The 20,130-nt window shown below is 34.2% G+C and overlaps 1 protein-coding gene across 6 annotated transcripts in view; it reads right to left on the bottom strand.

Moving 5' to 3' along the window:
- DGKB (diacylglycerol kinase beta) overlaps positions 1 to 20,130 on the bottom strand; it is a 645,730-nt gene that overhangs the window by 498,315 nt on the left and 127,285 nt on the right. For all 6 annotated transcript variants that reach the window (XM_065884106.1, XM_065884107.1, XM_065884111.1 and 3 more), the window contains 3 exons: positions 11,314 to 11,363; positions 7,795 to 7,869; positions 3,561 to 3,680 (listed from right to left, as the gene is read on the bottom strand). In XM_065884106.1, coding sequence (XP_065740178.1) covers positions 3,561 to 3,680; positions 7,795 to 7,869; positions 11,314 to 11,363 — 245 coding nt within the window. The remainder of the gene's footprint in view (positions 1 to 3,560; positions 3,681 to 7,794; positions 7,870 to 11,313; positions 11,364 to 20,130) is intronic.

Raw genomic sequence — 20,130 nt, 5'->3', positions numbered from 1 at the left:
TATCAGAAAAGGAAAGTGATATTCCTGACTAATTTCTTTTTACATGTCCAGATAAGATGACTGGCAAAAAAGTGACCTAGTTAGTTAATAATCAAGCCAGGGTGAAGGCCAATTTGATAACGTTCACTGCCACTCTACTATCTCTTCATTAGTCCTTATGTCTTGCTGGGGTGGTCTAATTGAGCTAAACTGAAAAAAAAAAAAAAATCAGATTTCTCTTTCCAAGATAATTGTAAAACAGTTAACACTCATTCTGCTTGTATGACAGATTAATGATAGAATAACTTGGGAGTCAGCAAAACTATGGCCCTTGGGTCAAATATGGCCAGCAAGCTATTTTGTAAATAAAGTTTTATTGAAACACAGCCCTGCTGTCATTTAGGTGGTGTCTGTGGTGGCTTTTGCACTGTAGTGGCAGAGTCTAGCAGTTGCAACAGAGACCTTATGACCCACAAAGCCTAAACTATTAACTATCTGTCCTTTTACAGGCAAAGTTTGCCAATCACTAGAGCAGAGTTTATTGCTAGATACAGTTATTTAAAGCATAAATTTTTCATTGTAATCAAAATCACATATGCCACCCAAACACTCGATTTTACTTCAGATGTAAGAGACTATACCATTTCATACTGGGTCTCATGAAGTGTGAAGAACTTCTTGTAAGAGAAAGGAAATGACTTCTACTCCCTAGCATTTGATAAAGAATTAGGTTCTGATAAACTACAATTCTGATCCTAGCACCACAATGGGTATTAGGTAAAATAGAGTACTTTAAAAAATTCTGTTGATGGAGAAAAATGAACTACAATAAAATCACAACTGCTCTACCTTACATTTCACGTGAGGACTGCTCTCCCAGGGCAATATTCTTATCGGGGTAATTGGGCTAATACACCACGGTCACTTTCAAATACACTGTGGTATTTAACATGCACTATCAATTAGCATCTACTCCCTGAGCTCATAATTGACAATAGACAAGAATATATAGGACAACATAACAAGACAGGCCTCACAATAAATGGCTGAATTCAACCTAAAGCTTCTAGATTTCCAATCTCATAAGCAAAAGTGGGGGGCGAAGTAGGAGGGAATGACACCATGAATCAAATTCTCTACAGGTAATAACAAAACACATTTACTGCCTACAGAAAAGGAAATAAATCTCAGTTACTAAAAAAGGCCCTCATCACTCAGTTGTCATTGTGTCATTACCGGTTTGTAAAACACTTACCATGCCTGGGAATTAAAAAGCTGTTTTTAACAAATAGATGCTCTGATTTGTGATCATAATTACATAGATTTTCCATTTTATTAAAAGCCAATTTTAAAAACATTATTGACTTATTCTTTTTTGAAGAAGTGAAAAAATACTCTCAGAATTGTTCTTCACAGGGGAACCATCCAACCTCATATTCAAGTTGATCTACAAATGTTAAATAATGTAGCCCTGCCATCTAGTGGCCATCACTGGGAACACAACTTTGGAACACAGCTTGGGTTTCTTTGAAACCCTGAATCGATTTCTCCTATTAGCTCCAAAAAAAAATCTTTTAACGAAAAACATAAAATATAAATCTAAGAATATGAATATAAAGTAAATTATGTATCATTAACCTGATGGACATTAATGGCAAAGAACTGTCATTCCGTTGAAATAAAGTTACTGCTACACTAGAAACTGATGAGGTACATTGTATTTGTTTAAAATATTTTTAGTTAAATCCACATAGATTTGTGGACTATATTTACCAATGCTATTTTCATAATTTCACAAATATATGTATTTATGAATAAAACTAAGGAATTTCTAAGTAATATTTTCCAAAAGAAAACATTATTTCAAAATCTTTCTGTGATATTAAAAATATAGATGACTATATCTCCATTTCTGTACTTTCCTGTCCAACTCTCAACTACCAAATGATTTACTTACTTCTTTCATTCTCTCATACAAGAATTTCCATAAATATTTAGAATAAAAACATTTTATCTTTAAAAATATAAAATTCCCTTTGGGAACCATTATCAATAGAATTTCTTGAATAGTCATTTGCCAACTATTTTTCAGTATAGAATATACACCAAACCTTACAAAGTTAACATTTAGTCAGTTTTCTTTCTGTTTTCTCCCAACAGTCTGATTTACATATGCTTTTGACAGAAGGTATATCAAACAATAAACACATATTTATGATACAGAGATATATAGTAAGTTATTACAAAAGATACTAGGTTATGTATAGTATAAGAACATCAGATACAGGAAGTATTGCTTCATTAATTTGTAAAAAGTAGAAATATGTATCTATTAACAATAAGGTCTATATTAGTTTTGTTTTAATAAATTATTTACTTTAAGGGTAATTTCCTATTTATCATCTATTAGTAATTTTTCTTTTCCTGCCTCTGACCATGTCTAAAATCCCATGGGCCTCATGAAGGCTAAGATTAACCTGAATGTAAACGAATTTGAAGGTGAACTGGAGACAAATTCTACCATCTGAAACCCATTTATATATTCCCAAACCCCTATGTAAATATGTACAAACCTATTTTTATATACTCTCACATGTTTTACAAACACAGACTGCAAGATCTCTTGAGAACTGTCTTTAAAAAAAAATTGGTGTCTTGAGTAACTGTGGTATATAGTCTTGAATCTGAAAAATCATTGCTGGTAACGGGAAGCATGAAAAATGTGGAGGTCAGCAGCAAAGTGGTGGACATTACACTCTTGCATCTCAAAACTCTAAATATTCTATGTGTTAGGGTGCTCTCCATCAGTAATACTCTTTGAATCTAAGTATAAATTTTACTATACTCATGTTATAGTTAATTCTTATTTATTAAGCTAAGTATAAAAATCTAGCGTTGACTCATTGGATTTTTAAATTAATTATTACTAAAATTCACACTAAGCCGGGGCAGCAAGATTTGGACTCAAAGTCACTATCATATCACATTCTGATCTTATATTGATCTACTTTATTCCCCAAACCACCAGTTTTAATTATCACTGGAGGCAATGATATAAGAAAATTTCGACAGGCTTAGAAGGAAGAACTTGACAGACTGTTGATATGTAAGGAAAACATTTACACACACACACGCACACGCACACGCACACACACACACAAGCATATATACTCAACCACCTCTATATATAATTGGCTCCCCCAAGTATGGGTTTGGTTATTAATAAAATAGATCTTCATGGGGAGGGGGAGCACAGAATGCAATAATACTGGGATGTTTCTTCCATTAGATAAAATAAGGTCAATGTTTTCTTTTAACAAGATTGCACTTTAAATAGTGGGAAAAAAGAGAGAGATTATGTATTAAATAATACGGTAATACCTAAAAAGAATTAATATATTCGTGGCAAGTATTACTATACAAGGAGTTATTGTCAACTTGTACTGTGACATACGTATTAGAAGCAGGCACTCACTATATACTTAATGGTAGAAAATAGCCAGATGAATTTATAATCAAAATGTATAAAAGAGAACCCCACTGACTTACCACCAGGCCACCCCCTCTCTGTAAATGCTTACATTTTCTAAGCCCAGGAGCACAAGAAGTGGAATTGTTGTCATGCCTCCTTGAATCCATTCCTCCAGAGAGACTGTTCCATCATGATCATAGTCAATTTCTTCCATCATTTCATGAAGGATCTGGAGAAGAGGAGATGAGGAAAAACTTGAAATAAACCAATAAAATAAATTTCATATGACACAACAAAGTATTGCACTGAATTGGTTATAATAAACTGTGACTAGCAGCTAAGTAGAGAGTTGAGGTAAATATCTAAATAACTCGGAACCATGTTAATCCTATTATTGAGCATATAGCAGCTTTGCTATGATTTCAAAAACCTGACTACTTACACTGATCAGCTTTTATAAATAAACGCTTAACTTATTAATATTTTGTCACTGGATGGTACAGCTTAGACAAGAAGGTATCTCTAAGCATGAAAGTGATCTTTAATTGCTTTCTCTAGATTACTTTAAAAAATTCAAATATATGCCAGACAATGACAGACCAAATTAACTTCACGGCAAAGAGCTGAAATAATTCTTCGCTAAGTGGTGTGGGGCGGAGGAATTAAGTTGCTTTTAACTGCCTATCAGAACTTAATGGAGCCAAGAAGATAAACAAACAAATAATTTTTTGATTCGATTTCTTTTCTAAGGAAGACTTGCACAGAGTGTCCTAAAGTGCTCTCCGTAGTGTCTGTCTGTAATGTATTTATCTCTCGGCTGCATAGCGCTAATATTAGCTGTTAATTCGAAGGGCTGTTGTGAGGTCAAAGGCGCTAATACATTATAAGTATCTTTGAAGAGTATCTAGCATATATAGTAAGTGTAATATAGGTGTTGTTAGTGTTATATTAGCAGAAATTATATTTGCTAATATATATTACCCAAACATATTACCCCTGGCTGCTGGGAAGGCAAAGTACCTCCCATCTAATGGCACCAAAGTGGCAAACATGGTAGAATGCAGTGAAGGAAGTAACTCACCACATTTATCTAATATGGAGCTTTTAATCAACTTGAAAAAAGAAAGAAGTACAGAGAGCATTAGAAGAAAAATTTGAAAAGGTGCAATAAATGGAATAACTTGATATGTGGACAGAAGTATTATTTGCCTCAACATCCCTGAACTTAGTGGATTGGTGTCTTTCCTCAGCAAGTTTTTGAAAATCAGATTATTTTCCTTCATTGAAACAAACTTATCTATAGGTAGCAGAAAGAGACTCTTCGGAACAAAGTGATGTTGAAATAATTATTTCATCACACTCAAAATGAAAGACAAGGGAAATCATTTAGAATTGGGCAAAATGGCATAAGGTCTCATTACAAGGCCCTCCCCCTTGAAGACACTCTGATGAACCAGCAGAAATGAACAGATGAGGAGAGAAGTAAAACACAGAGTGCTTGTTTCAGAGGGCTGATACTTTCATACTGTACTAAATAAATCTAATGGTAGAACCTGGGTTAGTTTTTAAAAACTCCCTTCGAGGGCATCTCAGTCTACCCTGAGCCATTAACCTGAAATGTACAATTCTCTTTAGTTATTATGCAAACTTACCAGGAGTCAGACAACGTGTACAAATGTACACATGTGTTTAAAATGGGGAGAGCTGCTGAATCATCAGGCAGGATGAGGCAGTTACTATGACAGCAAACAGCCGTCTTTTATCTTTACTCTTTATACTGTCCACAGAAAGGGCAGACTTGTCAGTATGTGTCACAAATGACTAATAATGCTATATAGCTTTTTATTTGTATTTTCCAGTAGGTATTTGTCCTAATTAGACTGCCCAACCACTAACTGTTCCTTCTTTAGAGCATCCAGATCCCTCTTTTCTCAAACCCCCCACCGCCAAATATGGTGATGTGGTGGTGCCTCCTTCTGCTTTCAAAGCTGATTGAAAAAGACCCCCTTCCCTCTGTTACTCCAGTGAGGACAAGAGCCTTGATTGATAGGTGAATTATATTCACATGAACATAAAAGTGCATGTATCTTTTACATTTACAATGTTGTGTTTTACATTAACATAACCAGAAAAGGCAGCAGAACTTATGAGTCCTTTGATTTCAGTGAAAATAGTATTAAGATGAATCAAACGGTATTCTTAGAATTAAATACGTTACCATCTACTTTATTATTCCATACGCATACTGCAATTTTGTTAATGATACCCGCCACTCATCATGTGCACAGCGTGTGTGTTTCCATGTTCAAAAATAAAAAAAGGAAAAAGAAAAATCAGCTGAGTTAAAACTTGGAAAACCCTAATCCCAGTAAGAAAGGTGCTCTCCCTTTCCATGACATTGCATTGACTTTGTTGTACTTTAACCGCATTAGTTTGCAAAGCAAGGGAAAAGCTATCAGACCGCTCCTATCACATAATCATGCCATTACCATGCTGTTGACTGCATAAATGTGAATTTATGTGGTTAAATAGGCTCTTTGAATTCATACAAAATGTAAACCATTTACATAAAATTGATTTGTATTTACTTAATTAATGTACAATATGCTAAACTTAGTTGGTTTCAAAGAGAAACTAAAATCAATAATAATATTCTCCCCCAAATATTCTTGTGGCCAAAGTAAAAGTTGCGAATCATGTTTGTTTTAATACACATTTGAATGATGTTGTAGCTTTGGTATAAATCTACTGAAAATAAGAGGTTTTTAATGCTCTTATAGGCATTGTTAGATACTATTTCTTGAAACAATTTGATTAAAGTTTCCTAGCTCAATCTTTAACTAGCTGCAGAGTTTTGGGCAAGTAACTAACATTTTGGGGCCTCCCAGCAAGCCCACTCCTGGGCATATATCCAGACAAAACTATAACTCGAAAAGATATATGCACCCCTATGTTCAGAGCAGCACTATTTACAATAGCCAGGACATGGAAGTGACCTAAGTGTCCACCAACAGATGAAAGGATAAAGAAGATGTGGTACATATATACAATGGAATATTACTCAGACAAAAAAAGAATGAAATAATGCCACTGGAGCAACATGGATGGAGCTAGAGATTATAATACTAAGCGAAGTAAGCCTGACAAAGAGATAAATACCAAATGATATCACTTATATGTGGAATCTAAAATATGACACAAATGAACTTAACTACAAAACAGAAACAGACTCACAGACATAGAGAACAGACTTGTGGCTGTCAAGGGGGAGGTGTGTGGGGAGGGATGGATTGGGAGTTTGGGGTTAGCAGATACAAACTATTATATATAGAATGGATAAACAACAAGGTCCCACTGTATAGCACAGGGAACTATATTCAATATCCTGTGATAAACCAGAATGGAAAAGAATATGAAAAAGAATGTGTATATATATATATATATATATATATATATATATATATATATATACTTTCTATATTCCCCAAATGGGAATATAGTTTTATATATATATATATAAAACTGAATCACTTTGCTGTACAGTAGAAATTAATACAACATTGTAAAGCAACTATACTTTAATAAAATAAATGAAGAAAAATTGGGGGTCTCAATTTCCTCATCTGTAAAATGAATAAAATAGTAGTATCTACCTTGTAGAGTTATGAGCCTTAAATAACACATATGCAAAGATAAGAGTGCACTGTGCATAGTAAACCATCATTAGTGTCTTCTTAATCGCCTTCATCCTCTTTTAGATGGAATATTTTAGCTATTTCCATATAAGGAAAATCATGGCGATCATAATAAACATGTCAGTTCTGACTTTCTTGTGGCATGGTATGACCTTAGCAGTGTCATCAGCAGCTTCTGTTCACCTACACCTCTATTAGACTACCATGCAAATTAATTTCCATGAGGAAGAAAAGCAAAAGTTATTATCACTAAGGGCTTCAGAAAACCACATATACTTCTTCTTGTTCAGAATCCACTTCAGCTATTGATTAGAAATAGTAACTTAGAGTTATCAAAAGACATATACACACTATTATATATAAAATAGAAAACTAATAAGGACCTACTGTATAGCACAGGGAACTCTACTCAATACTCTGTAATGACCTATATGGGAAAAGAATCTAACAAAGAGTGGATACATGTATACGTATAACTGATGCGCTTTGCTGTACACCTGAAACTAACACAACATTGTAAATCAACTATACTCCAATAAAAAAGTTTTAAAAAATCAAATGCCAGTAATATATTAGGATTGCAAAAAAGATGAAAGAGAAAGGGGTCTTCTAGAATGTAGCCAACAGTTAAATCATTCCTATACCTACTGGATTAAGTTCAGTGACGTCCCATTCAAGGTACTCTGCCACATGCATCATCTGACTGATGATATTTTCTAGTTCCTGGAGGAGAGGGAAGGGAAGGGGAGGGAGGGAAGGAAGGAGAGGGAAAATGAATACAAGGTCTTAGTAAGTTCTTCAACTTTGACTTACAGGAATTGATTTGTTCAACATGTAGCTCAAAATCTAAAGGAGTGAGATGATTAATTTTATATAAAAAGTAAATATATACCTCTGCATTTTAAAGACCTACTTAACTATACATAAAAGAAGAGCCTAAATATACATTCCTTTGTACTTTGTCTAGAAACCTTCACCAGGAGAGGGCACAACTATACAAAGAAAGGTTTTCTTCCAGGAGAAGATTTTTAAGAAAATTTTTGTTTGGAAAGCAGCATCTGATGAAAGTAGGAGCCTGCATATTTTCACAAAAAGCTGTGATTTTTAAGTACTGAGTATCCTGACCCCACAGCTTGAAAACCAAGGGTGGGAGGAAGGGTTTGAGGGCAGCTGAGAGTTTTATTTTTATTCTGATACACTGAGAACGTATACTGATGGTTCTAGCCATTTACTGGTAAAATTTGCTCTGCTAGAGGTGTGTTCAGGTTAAGGTTTGGAGGCTAAGTGCATGCAGAGTTTATTTTATGAGGGGATAGAATTTTAGTCTGAATTTTCACATTCTTCTGCTCAACGTCAACTCTTTGAAGAACTGCTGGTTAATATATATGCCTTGGCTAAATAAATTATAACATTTTTTCATACCGATTTATTTAATGTTTTAATTTTTCTGTATCTTCAGAAAAGATTAAACATACTTTGTGAATGCTAATAATTTTAAGGGTAGTCTGTCCATGACAATTAAAAGCGGTATTTCATAGTATGATAATTTAAAATATAAGAAGTATAAAGAATAAGGCTTGAAAGTATATTAATAAAATTTATTCTTCTAAAACCTCTGATCTAATGTACGTGCTTAATATGCATAAAATGAAGAAGAAAATATAGTAAAAGAGGGTTTTTTTTGGGGGGGGATTCATGGATCCCTCTGAGAAGCTGATGAAAGCTACACTCTCTCTCTCCAAAAAAATATATATGGGGGCTTCCCTGGTGGCGCAGTGGTTGAGAGTCCGCCTGCCGATGCAGGGGACACGGGTTCGTGCCCCGGTCCGGGAAGATCCCACATGCCGTGGGGCGGCTGGGCCCGTGAGCCATGGCCGCTGAGCCTCTCAACAGTGAGAGCCATGGCGCTGAGCCTCTCAACAGTGAGAGGCCCGCGTACCGCAAAAAAAAAAAAAAAAAAAAAAAAATATATATATATATATATATATATGAAATCATGAAAATGTTATATAACACAGGTCATCACAGAAACAATGCAAATATAAATGTGTTTATTACAGATGAGAAAAAATTTTAAACACTAATCCCTTGCAATTAGAGGCTAGAAGTGTGTGTGTGTGTGTGTGTGTGTGTGTGTGTGTGTGTGTAACTAATCTTCCAGTTACTTTATCTTTGCTTATATATGCCTTAATGGTTTGGAACTGTTAAAGTCTCTGGATATGTTTGGAGGAACAGAAGCTATTTTTGGTGGACTATTGTGTACACATGTGGTACTAGATAAGTCATTTAACCTCTCTAAGTTTCCTCAACAGTAAAATGGGTATTGTAATAGTACCTAGTTCATAGAGTTGCTACCAAGATTAAATATGCTGTTACATGAAATACATTTATCTTATCTGGCACAAGTGATCAATAAACATTAACTAGCATTATTAGACATACTGGTCATTTCTCAAAGTATTAATTTTCTTCTGTTGTATCTCCAGTATATGAACATAGCCTTTAAATTTCAAAGACAAATGATATCAGAAGGTGTGCTTCCTACCTGACAGTGAAGGAAACATCCTGGGGCAGTAAGTTATATGGAGAAAATCATAGAAATTAAATCCAGACCTTTATTTTAAAAAAGACTAATTTAATCATAAACAAACTTATTTATCCTCAGCTCATTGTTTAATATTGGGAATATAGTTATAAATATTGCTAGTAATCTACTATATGTTAACCAAAAAATGGCCAGAGACCAAGAAAAGCATTTGACTAAATTTTCTAATCAGCTGCCAACCCATGGCTAAGAGCCTAGTAAAGAAACATTGTTTTAATTTAATTAAAAAGAAAAAGAAAACAAATCTGCATTAAAAATATAATTTGCATTAGTGTAGTCAGAAATGTTACAATAAGCATATTGACATATGTAGAAGAAATCTAAACTTCTAGCCATGAAATGCTACCAGAAAATGAGCAAATGTATCATGTTGTTTAATATTCCTAAGTGGAAAACTGAACACTACTAGGCACTTAAAAATAACAGCATTTGAAAAATTAGAAAGACCCTAACATAAGAAATCCCACAATCACAGCAACAATTCAGATTGGTGGTCATTTCCTAGAGTAGGAATTATATATTTTTATCTCTCTCTGGAGAAACGAATGCACCATTATCCTACTCAGTGTTACATAAATATGTCTCTAACTTCACTGCTTTGCTTGTAATAGTCTTTGAGTTCTGCCATAGAGAGACATATCAGATGATGAGAGAAACTCATTATCAGAAATAATGTTTATTTTAATCAATATTAAATATATCAAAACATTTGTTTTTACATGTACCTATGTACTTCAAAATTTCCATAATGTGACACTTACTCTTTTGTTAATATTCTTATATTACCTTCATAAAACAGGACATGATATAATATACAAAATGTTAAATAGAAAATACATCATTGGTGGAAACTGAGATGGATATACTCAGGAGGCCCTGATTTGAGAACTAAGAGTCTAACTTCTCCTCTGAAAACTGTCAATGATTTGCATATACTACAAATAAAATAAACATTTAATTATTACTTTCTGTGAGATGCTATTTTTCTTCTATTGATTTTTATGAGTAAAATTATAGATAGAGTGCAAGTTGGATTTAAAATCGGATGAGAAGGGAAGTTTGCCAAAGCAGTTTTAAATATAATTACCCATTTCATCAACGTATGTGAGTAACAGTACTTAAAAAGTGGGAAAATAATAAAATGATTGAATCAACTTCATAATTCCTTTAAATTCTACCTGTATTCTTGATACTTTCCTATATATGTGTATATATATATATGTATATATATATATATACACACACACACACACACATTTTTTTTCTTTTTACATCAATGGTCTCATCTTTCTCTTATATTTTATTCAGACAGGGTTGAAGTCTTTTTTATCTTTCTGTACATAAAAAAGTCACTTTTTTGTAGTCAAATTATTCAATAGAAACTGTAATCCTAACAGTTTCCTCAGATCACTTGCTTTCAAAAAGTCAGATGATAAAAATGCTGTGTGAGTGCATGGAAATTATATTGTATCTTCTGTGGTAATAGCTATAAATTTATTCATTGCATTTTTCAGAACAAACTACTTTGAAATTTTCACAGAAAATTTGAAGAAAAAAATTACCGAGCTGTCCAGGAAGCCATTTCCATCCGTGTCATAGAGGCGAAACATAACTAGAAATAAAAGAGGTGTTGAAAAAAAGATTATAGGTGAGTAAGATCAATGCTAGAATAAGACATATTCTTTAAAATTTATTTTCTGTCAAAAACAAATACTACTAAATCCCTCCCCTCCTCAAAGCAATTGATTTTGGGAACATTTCTCAAGCTTAAAGATGAATTAATCATTCATAAAAATACTGGATATCAGATATAAATTCTACCAATTTTTGTTATATAGCTAGAAAACACTAAAAAGTGCTATTGTCTGTTCAATTTTGTATTACAAGATCATTAAATGGAAATTCAAAATAACAGAAGAGAAGGAATTCAGACATTCAGAGTCTGAATATGAAAGGACAGGGTGGATAAGAAGAAATAACTAATTCAGAGGTCTGGAAATCAATTATAATTTTGAATCTACCATTCACTGTTATGTGAGCTTAGTCAAATGCTGTTTTCCTATCTATAAAATAAGGATAATCACTCTGTCATAAGACACACATTTGTTAGGGATAGGGGTTAAGAGGTATAAACGACTATGCATAAAATAAGCTATAAGGATATACTGTACAAGGCAAGAAATATAGCCAATATTTTATAATAATTATAAATGGCGTATAATCTTTAAAAACTGTGAATCACTATGTTGCACATCTGAAACTTACATAATGCTGTAAGTCAGCTGGATATATGTATGTATATGTATAACTGATTCACTTTGCTGTACACCTGAAACTAACACAACATTGTAAATCAACTATACTCCAATGAAAATTTTAAAAAAAAAGACACATTTGTTGTGAAAGTGAGATGATACACACAAAGGTGGATCAAAAGCTGTAGGTCACTACACAAATATAAGCCATTGTTTTGATTAATCCTTAAGCAGTATGGGAAAGGAAAAATTAGTGCAAAATAAGGGAATTTTCCTGATAGGGGATGCAAAGACATAAATGGCATTATTATCATGGGTATAATGGTGTATTTGTTTAAATCGGAGATGTAGTTTCATAGGGTAACCACTCTTTGAACTAATCAAATGAGGAAAAAGACACTATTGGCTCTGTGCTAGGGAGCTCAGGAAAGCAGGATGGCAGAGGTCCATGCCTGGCCTGAGGATTCCCTTGTATAATTCACACACCACCAGGAGACTACAGAAGAGGCTGCAGGTGCCGTTTTGAGATAAACAGAGAAGAATGACACAGCTGTAAAAATAGAGGAGTGGAAATGAGGGTTTGTGTTGGGTTTGTATAATTTCCTGGAGAGTCTTGATGTCTGAGGTCTATAATATTAACCAAAGACATTGACAACTAGGAGACATAATTATGCAATGACCTTAATCTGTAACTCATTGTTATTTTTATATTTAAAAATAAGTATTATATTTCAAAAATTCTAAGATATTTATAAGATGCAAAACTAGTCTGCACATCACTAAAAGGAAAAAAATGCTGCCAATCTAGCTAACGTGTTCTATTCACTGTAAAATGGAAACAGACTTTAAAGATGTTGAAACATAAGGGGAAATGTATACCTATTGAATTAAAGGATAGAATGTTAGGTTTGCTAAAGAATGTAAATATCTTGATTTGCAAACCATGATAACTGTTCTCTGTTATATATTAAATGAGAATAAAATTCAGAAAGAACGAAAGAAACAAACAAAAAAACTTACCACAACATGGATACTAAGCATTTCAAGATTTTCTAGTGTAGCATAAAATGGTAAAAATACCTTTTTAAGTGGCAAAAATTCATACACCATTCAGAGAAGGGGTTAAGTACCAGGAACAAGGCAAGGACTTCCAAAACCTAACTATATTTTAGAATGAGGGATGCTTGTGACTCTGTTAATCCTTATTGGAGTAAATGACTGCTAAACCATTTCATACAGCTCAGGTATATGGACATTTACCTATGTCTACTGGTAAATCTTGTTGGAAACATGAGCTCAAAGACGTACACCCAGGTGGGGTGGGTGTGTGGTACCTGTCATTCATTTTGGGCAGCATCTGAAACATCTTCCTAAATTCTGAAAGCCAGACTTTATAAAGCACAATAACAGATGAAAGGCCAGATACCTTCCTTTACTAGCCTGACTTGAAAATAGGGTTTGCACATGACCCAGCCTCTACCAATCAGAAACACAAGCCCAGATGATTAATCAGATGCTAGTGACCCAAGAAAAAAGGGGCTTCACAGAATCCATGCTGATGAGAGGCAGCAGCAACAGCAGTAATTGAAGAAAGGGGTGTGTGACAGGGATGGTAGCACTGAAAGGTGCTCTGTCTGTCCACAAAGAAGCAGTGATGGGTTGTCACATGTAACTATCTTTACTTACAAATGATATGTTTGTACAATTAGAAAATTCTATTGAATCATCAAAAAGAATTGGGACGTATATATATACATATTTTATATAAGAATTTACATTATGTATATACGTATTAGAACTTATGTAACTGATATGTTACCTATATCTTATTATTAGAACATATATGATATGTATTATATCTTATACTAGAACTTATATAACTATATAATTAGATCTTATATAACATATAGGTTATATGTTTTATATTAGAAATTATATAACGTATAAATACTAAGACATATATGTTTATATATAAATATACATAAGTATATGTATTTAGTGATGTGGTCAGATTAAAAAGTCAGTTGCAGTTTTACGTACTAGTGAAGAACAGTTAGAAAATGAAACATAAAACATATCATTTACAATAACATCCAAAAACCTAAATATATAAGATAAATTTATCAAGAGTTGGACAAGACCTCTGTGCAAAAAATATAAAACTTCACCAAGAAAAATTATAGAAAACCTATATAAGTGAAAAGATGTATTATGTTCATGAATTGGAAGATTCAATATCATTAAAATGTAAATTCTCCACAGATTGTTCTATATAACAGATACAATCTCAATAAAAATACCAGTAGCTTTGTTTTAAATATTAACATGGCTGATTCTAAAACTTACATAAAAATAAAAAAGACTTACAATACCCCAAACAACCCTGAAAAGGGAGAACAAATGAGAAGGATTTACATGACCTGACTTCAAGAGTTGCTAAAGATCAAGTGAATCAAGATAGTGACATGCTGACTAAGGGCTACACAACAGAACAATGGGAAATAGGAATAAAGGTAGAGATCCACACACTTATGGTCAACAGGGACAAAAGCAATTCCACACACTTATGGTCAACAGGGACAAAAGCAATTCAATGAGATAAGAAAAGTCTTTTCAAAAAATGATGATGGAACAGCTGGATGGATATTCATATAAAAAAAAGTACCTTGACCCTTACTTCACACCAAACATGAACATTAGGTCTAACTGAATTTTAACTTTAAAACTAAAATTTTTTGAAACTAGACTTTAACATTAAAGCAGCACTATAAACCTTCTAAAAGAAAATACAGGACAATATCTTCATAACCTCAACATAAGCCAATATGAACCATCAAAGATTTTTAAAAAATAGGTAAATTAAACTTCATCAAAATTGGAACTTCTGCTCATCAAAAAGAAAAATAGAAGACTATTAAGAAAATAAATAAGCCAGCTGCAGATTTGAAAAAAAATTTTCAGAACACATATATCTAACAAAGGACTTGTTTCTACAATATATGAGCAAACCCTAGCTCAGTAATAAAATAGCAAACAACCCAATTAGTAAAGAGGCAAAAAGTCGAACAGATGCTTCAAAAATGGAAGAGAGGTGAGTAGTCAGTCATAACAAAGTACTCAACAACATCAATCGTAAAGAAAATGGAAATTTAAACCACAATTAGAGACCATCATATGCCTTCTAAAAAGACTCCAGAATTCAAGTTTTTTCCCCAAGACCAGTCTACCAAAGCTGCTTACCTTCTCAGCCTCTAAGGTGCCTAAGAATTTACAGTTTAAAAATACTGGCAAAAGCCTGGCTCCCCGCTCCCAGAAATTTAACCCACAAATCCAACTTGCCTTAATAATTTCCTAAAATTTACAAACAGATTTTTTAAAAAAGAATATTGAGTTTAAATGTTCTAGTTGTTTCTAGCAGAAAAGTTGGTCTGAGAACACTTTACTGTTGTATGAAGTAGAAGCCCTAGTATATTTTTATATTAATTTCTACACACATTAACAGGAGTTAATGGCTGTCTATAAATCCTGTCTAATTCACCAAGGAACAAAGTTGGAGAACTTTAAGTTCTAGTTAATAATTATAGCAATAATAAAAACAGTATACATATATTGAGCACTAAGTATCTTGTAGTCTAAATATCACCAATTATAAATCAATGATAAAACTTTCCTTTGATTCCGATGCGAGAGAGGAATTCTAGAACTTTAATTTTCAGAGGTAAGTCTACTTTCCTAATTTAAAATTGTAGTGGGGTCATGCAAAACAAGAAATATTGAACACACATATTTACATTGCCTTTCTATTGAAGGTCCACTACAGTAACAGTAAGGGATGAAACAGGCATAAACCCACAAGTACAAAGAAAACGTGAGAGGAGACAAGAAAAATAAAATTTTAGAAGCTGGAAAACACATGGTGTCTGATGTAGAAACCTGAGAAATATAGACGTAAGCTGGTGGTAAAGAGGAGGCACAGATTCACACAGAAAAGGAAACATAATCTTCATGAAAAGAAATTAGACCTTTAAACACTACCCCTCACAGCTTGCACCTGAGGGTATGCCAGCCCTCTACCTTAAAGCAGACTGGATCTTTGAGCTTTTTAGCAGTCAAGCCACAGGGACTCTGAGTTCAGGGTACTCAGGCATTCTGATGGTAGGGGTCCAATACCAAAGAGTGTAATCATGTGAAAATGGATATACTGAACATTGAGAAATGTTAAGTCCCCTTGCTCATCTCTAATGAGTCAGACTTAAACCTCATCTACCCACCCACCTACCCACAACCACCAAGTAGTTGTTTCAAAACGAAGTAATTTGGAAGAAACCAGCAAAGCAGGGAGAGGGGAACCTTATAAATAAGAGGAAGACTCAATCGATAAAATAAGAAAAATAGCAAATAAGGATGGTGCCGACAACAAAAAGGATTCTCTGTTAAGTGAAAATTATGCTAGAAAGAGTACGAAAAAAAAAAAAAAGTCATCCTAGGTGTAGAAGATGTACCAGATGTCAAATGAAAGACATAAAAGAAAAGAAGTTGGAAAACAGGAAAATTAAAAAATATAATAAGTCAAAGTTCTGTTATGGAGTTTGAACATCTAAAAATAGTGATTTCAGAAAGACTGAACAAGTAAAATAAAGGAGAAGGTAACTAACAATGAAAAGATGAAGGAATAGATGGAGAGCACAAGTTTCCAAACCAGAATTTATGGTGGAGGATTTAGGAATTAGTTAGTTATATAGGAATAAAGAAACTAATCAAATAAAGAGAAAAAAAAGGCAGTTATTAACACCACAGAAAATAAAAATTGTTTGGCTTGGTAAGCCTATAGAACCTTTCCCTTTTAAAAGCATATCTGAATAATACTGATAAAATTTATAGTGATCCTCAAACATTATAATAAGACTATTTTTTCCTTAGAATTTAAAAGTAAAGTTAGTCTCCAAGGTCAAGTGAATCATTGAACAAAGAGGTTTTATTTTTAAAACCAACATATAAGGATATAGATTTTTAGGTGCAAAAATAATTTAAGCCCAATATTAAAATTATTCTGTCAACATGATAGCTTCCAAAGGTGGGTACCTCTTAAAAAGTTACAAACCAGTTTAACCCACATTTTTTCTATTTTTATGCTCATGCAATTACACTTTATATAGAAACAATTATGTGCCCACACATGAATTTGGTTAAAAGCTCAAAGGAAAGGCACATTACACAATATGAGGGTAATTCTTTATATCTAGAATTTGTTTCTTTTCCAAAAGATGTGCAAGTTTTTAATCTATTTTCCCATAGAATATGTTTTTGTACTTTGTATAATATGTTACTGATATGAAAATATTATTATGGAAATTGTTTTTAAAGATTATAAAGTATATATTTTAAAAAGCATTTAAGCCAGAATTTGTTTAACTCACAATTTTTTACTGTTTTATGTATTTCAAGACCTATCTAATAAACCACAAGGGCGGAGGTGAAAATCATTTGTTTGGAGTTTTTTACATCTAATATAATGGTGTTATACTTTCTTCTTTTCTCCACAAAAGGAAACAATAGGGTTTCCCTGGTGGCGCAGCGGTTGAGAGTCCACCTGCCGATGCAGGGGACATGGGTTCGTGCGCCGGTCCGGGAGGATTCCACATGCCGCGGAGCGGCTGGGTCCGTGAGCCATGGCCGCTGAGCCTGCACGTCCGGAGCCTGTGCTCCGCAACGGGAGAGGCAACAGTGAGAGGCCCGCGTACCGAAAAAAAAAAAGAAACAATAATCTAAACAAGGAAAGGCAGCTTTTCAAAATAAAAAGGGCACCTACACAGCAGGTCAGAAATCATACATTTTAGTCACAGATAGCTAAACTGGTGGTATAATTAATAACCAATCTCTCTGGGCTTTAAATTTTTCATTGACAATATAGGAAGGTTAACTAGATGATATCTGAGGACTTTTCAATATTAAATTTCAGTGGTTCTAAGATTAATACTAGACAGAGCCGTAACTTTAACATACAGAGTAGTCCTCATTATCTGCATGTCAATTGTGTATGTTTCTAGACATTTTCCTATTGATTTCTTTTTAGTGATATATTTTCAGTAACTGTAAGCTAACTTAAAGTTATTCTAGCTAAGTCATTAATAATTTGATAAACATTAATCCCAATGTGAATGCCACATTTATACTTTTAAATAAAAGTATAAATTTAGTACTATTTGATGCCTTCAATAATTCACATTATCTTCCTCTTGTCAAGCACCCATAGACTTCAATACAGTTCCATTTAACTAGCATTTACTGAGCATCTATCTTTTGAAAAACACACATATATAAGTGGTAGGTGCTAGAGTGGGAAGTTACACACAGTGCAATGGTACAAGGAAGGAGAGTAAAATAATCTGATTAGAGATGGCAAGAGGACTCATGATGTGAGCTAGGCTTCAAGTGTAGACTGGACTGGATCTGATACACACTGGGAAAGATATACACCCCTAGCAAATGCACATTATAAGCAAAGGCATGAAGGTGGAAAAGTTCAGAGTTTGTCTGATAATTAAAAAGTAGATTCATATGACTGGGACTTTTTTGTGCAGGTCACAGCCAAATGCAAGTAGGTTGGGGTCAAATTGTGGAGCCAGATTAGTTTATGGATGCTAAGTTAAGGACTTACTTTGATGTATTATTCAATAGGGAACTACAAAAGGGACCCATTCTTCCTGAGTCAGAAGAAGAGGAAAGAACAGGTATAGAAGTTGACAAGTTTTAGGCAACATGAGAGAAAGTTATAAGAATTTACAGCTAATGAGTGAGATGATGATTAATTAGGTAGGTGTTTGAAGTAACAAAGCATCTGAATGAACTTTTAACTAGGAGAAGTCAATGACCAGAGAAACACTGAAGGCACTGAAGGCCAGCTGAGGTTTTGAGAAGAGTTCTAATCCACAGAATTATATTATCATTTCACAAAATCTCTGGCAGCTCAGTATATGAGCAAATAAATTGGATGTTCAAAACTAAATGAGAAGGAATGACTGACCTCACGAATTACAGGGTCAGTCTACATTTGAAGGGGTGGGAGGCCCAAAAGCAGCAAGCAAGTTCAGGAGGAAGTGAAGCGGTCAAGGAGCAAGAATTCTTAACTTACTTTTTTTTTTTTTTTTCTTGCTGTATGCGGGCCTCTCACTGTTGTGGCCTCTCCCGTTGTGGAGCACAGGCTCCGGACGCGCAGGCTCAGCGGCCATGGCTCACGGGCCCAGCCGCTCTGCGGCATGCGGGATCTTCACGGACCAGGGCACGAACCCGTGTCCCCTGCATCGGCAGGCGGACTCTCAACCACTGCGCCACCAGGGAAGCCCATTAACTTACTTTTATTTCATTTAACATTCACATAAATGTGAAGGAATTTATGTGAGCAAATATTGGTTCATTTAATTCTCATAGCAAACATACAAGATAGACATTATTATGATCCCAATTTTACAGCTGGGGAAGCTGAGGCCTGAGAGGTTTTAACAATGTGCCTGGGTCACTCAGATAGTAAGGGTCAAAGCTAAGATTCATTCAGTTAGTGAAGTGAAGGGTCCAAGCTCTTGAGTACTTGCTATGCTATATTTAAACTCAAAGCAGAAAAGTAAAAAGTTACGTGAGCTTAGGCTGTGGTCAAAGTAAAATGCTAGAATTTAAATTTATAGAATAAGAGCAGTCTTTGGGAATTAAAAGACTTGGGGTATTGCAACAAAAGTGGGTGACTGAAATAAAATGGAGTTGAGGTCACAGTATTTGCGGAATCTAAGGAGACTCAAAGAGGGATGTATTGAATGGCTCTCCATAAAGTACTGTAGTGGGCTTAAGGTGAAGAGGGCAAACCAGACCTGGTACAATGTTCTTATCTATGCACCTTGATGGTTGGTAACTTCCACCAAGACAAAAATAGAATTCCTCCACAACTTCAGGACACACACACATGCATGCACACATACTTTCCAAGGGTTCGTGGGAACAGGTAAATAAATACCTTCTACTTGACGGGGCCTCAGAACTGGCAAAGACCACAGGGAGGCATTAGGATCGAGTCAAAGATTGAGTGAAGGAAAGCAAGTTGAAGAAATGGCATATAATCAGTGGAAAGTTCAAAGC

The sequence above is a fragment of the Phocoena phocoena genome, chromosome 9 (genome assembly GCF_963924675.1).
Source record: "Phocoena phocoena chromosome 9, mPhoPho1.1, whole genome shotgun sequence".
In the NCBI taxonomy this organism is placed as follows: Eukaryota; Metazoa; Chordata; class Mammalia; order Artiodactyla; family Phocoenidae; genus Phocoena; species Phocoena phocoena.
Note: the sequence above shows the minus strand (reverse complement) of the source record. Positions and strands in the feature narration are given on the sequence as shown.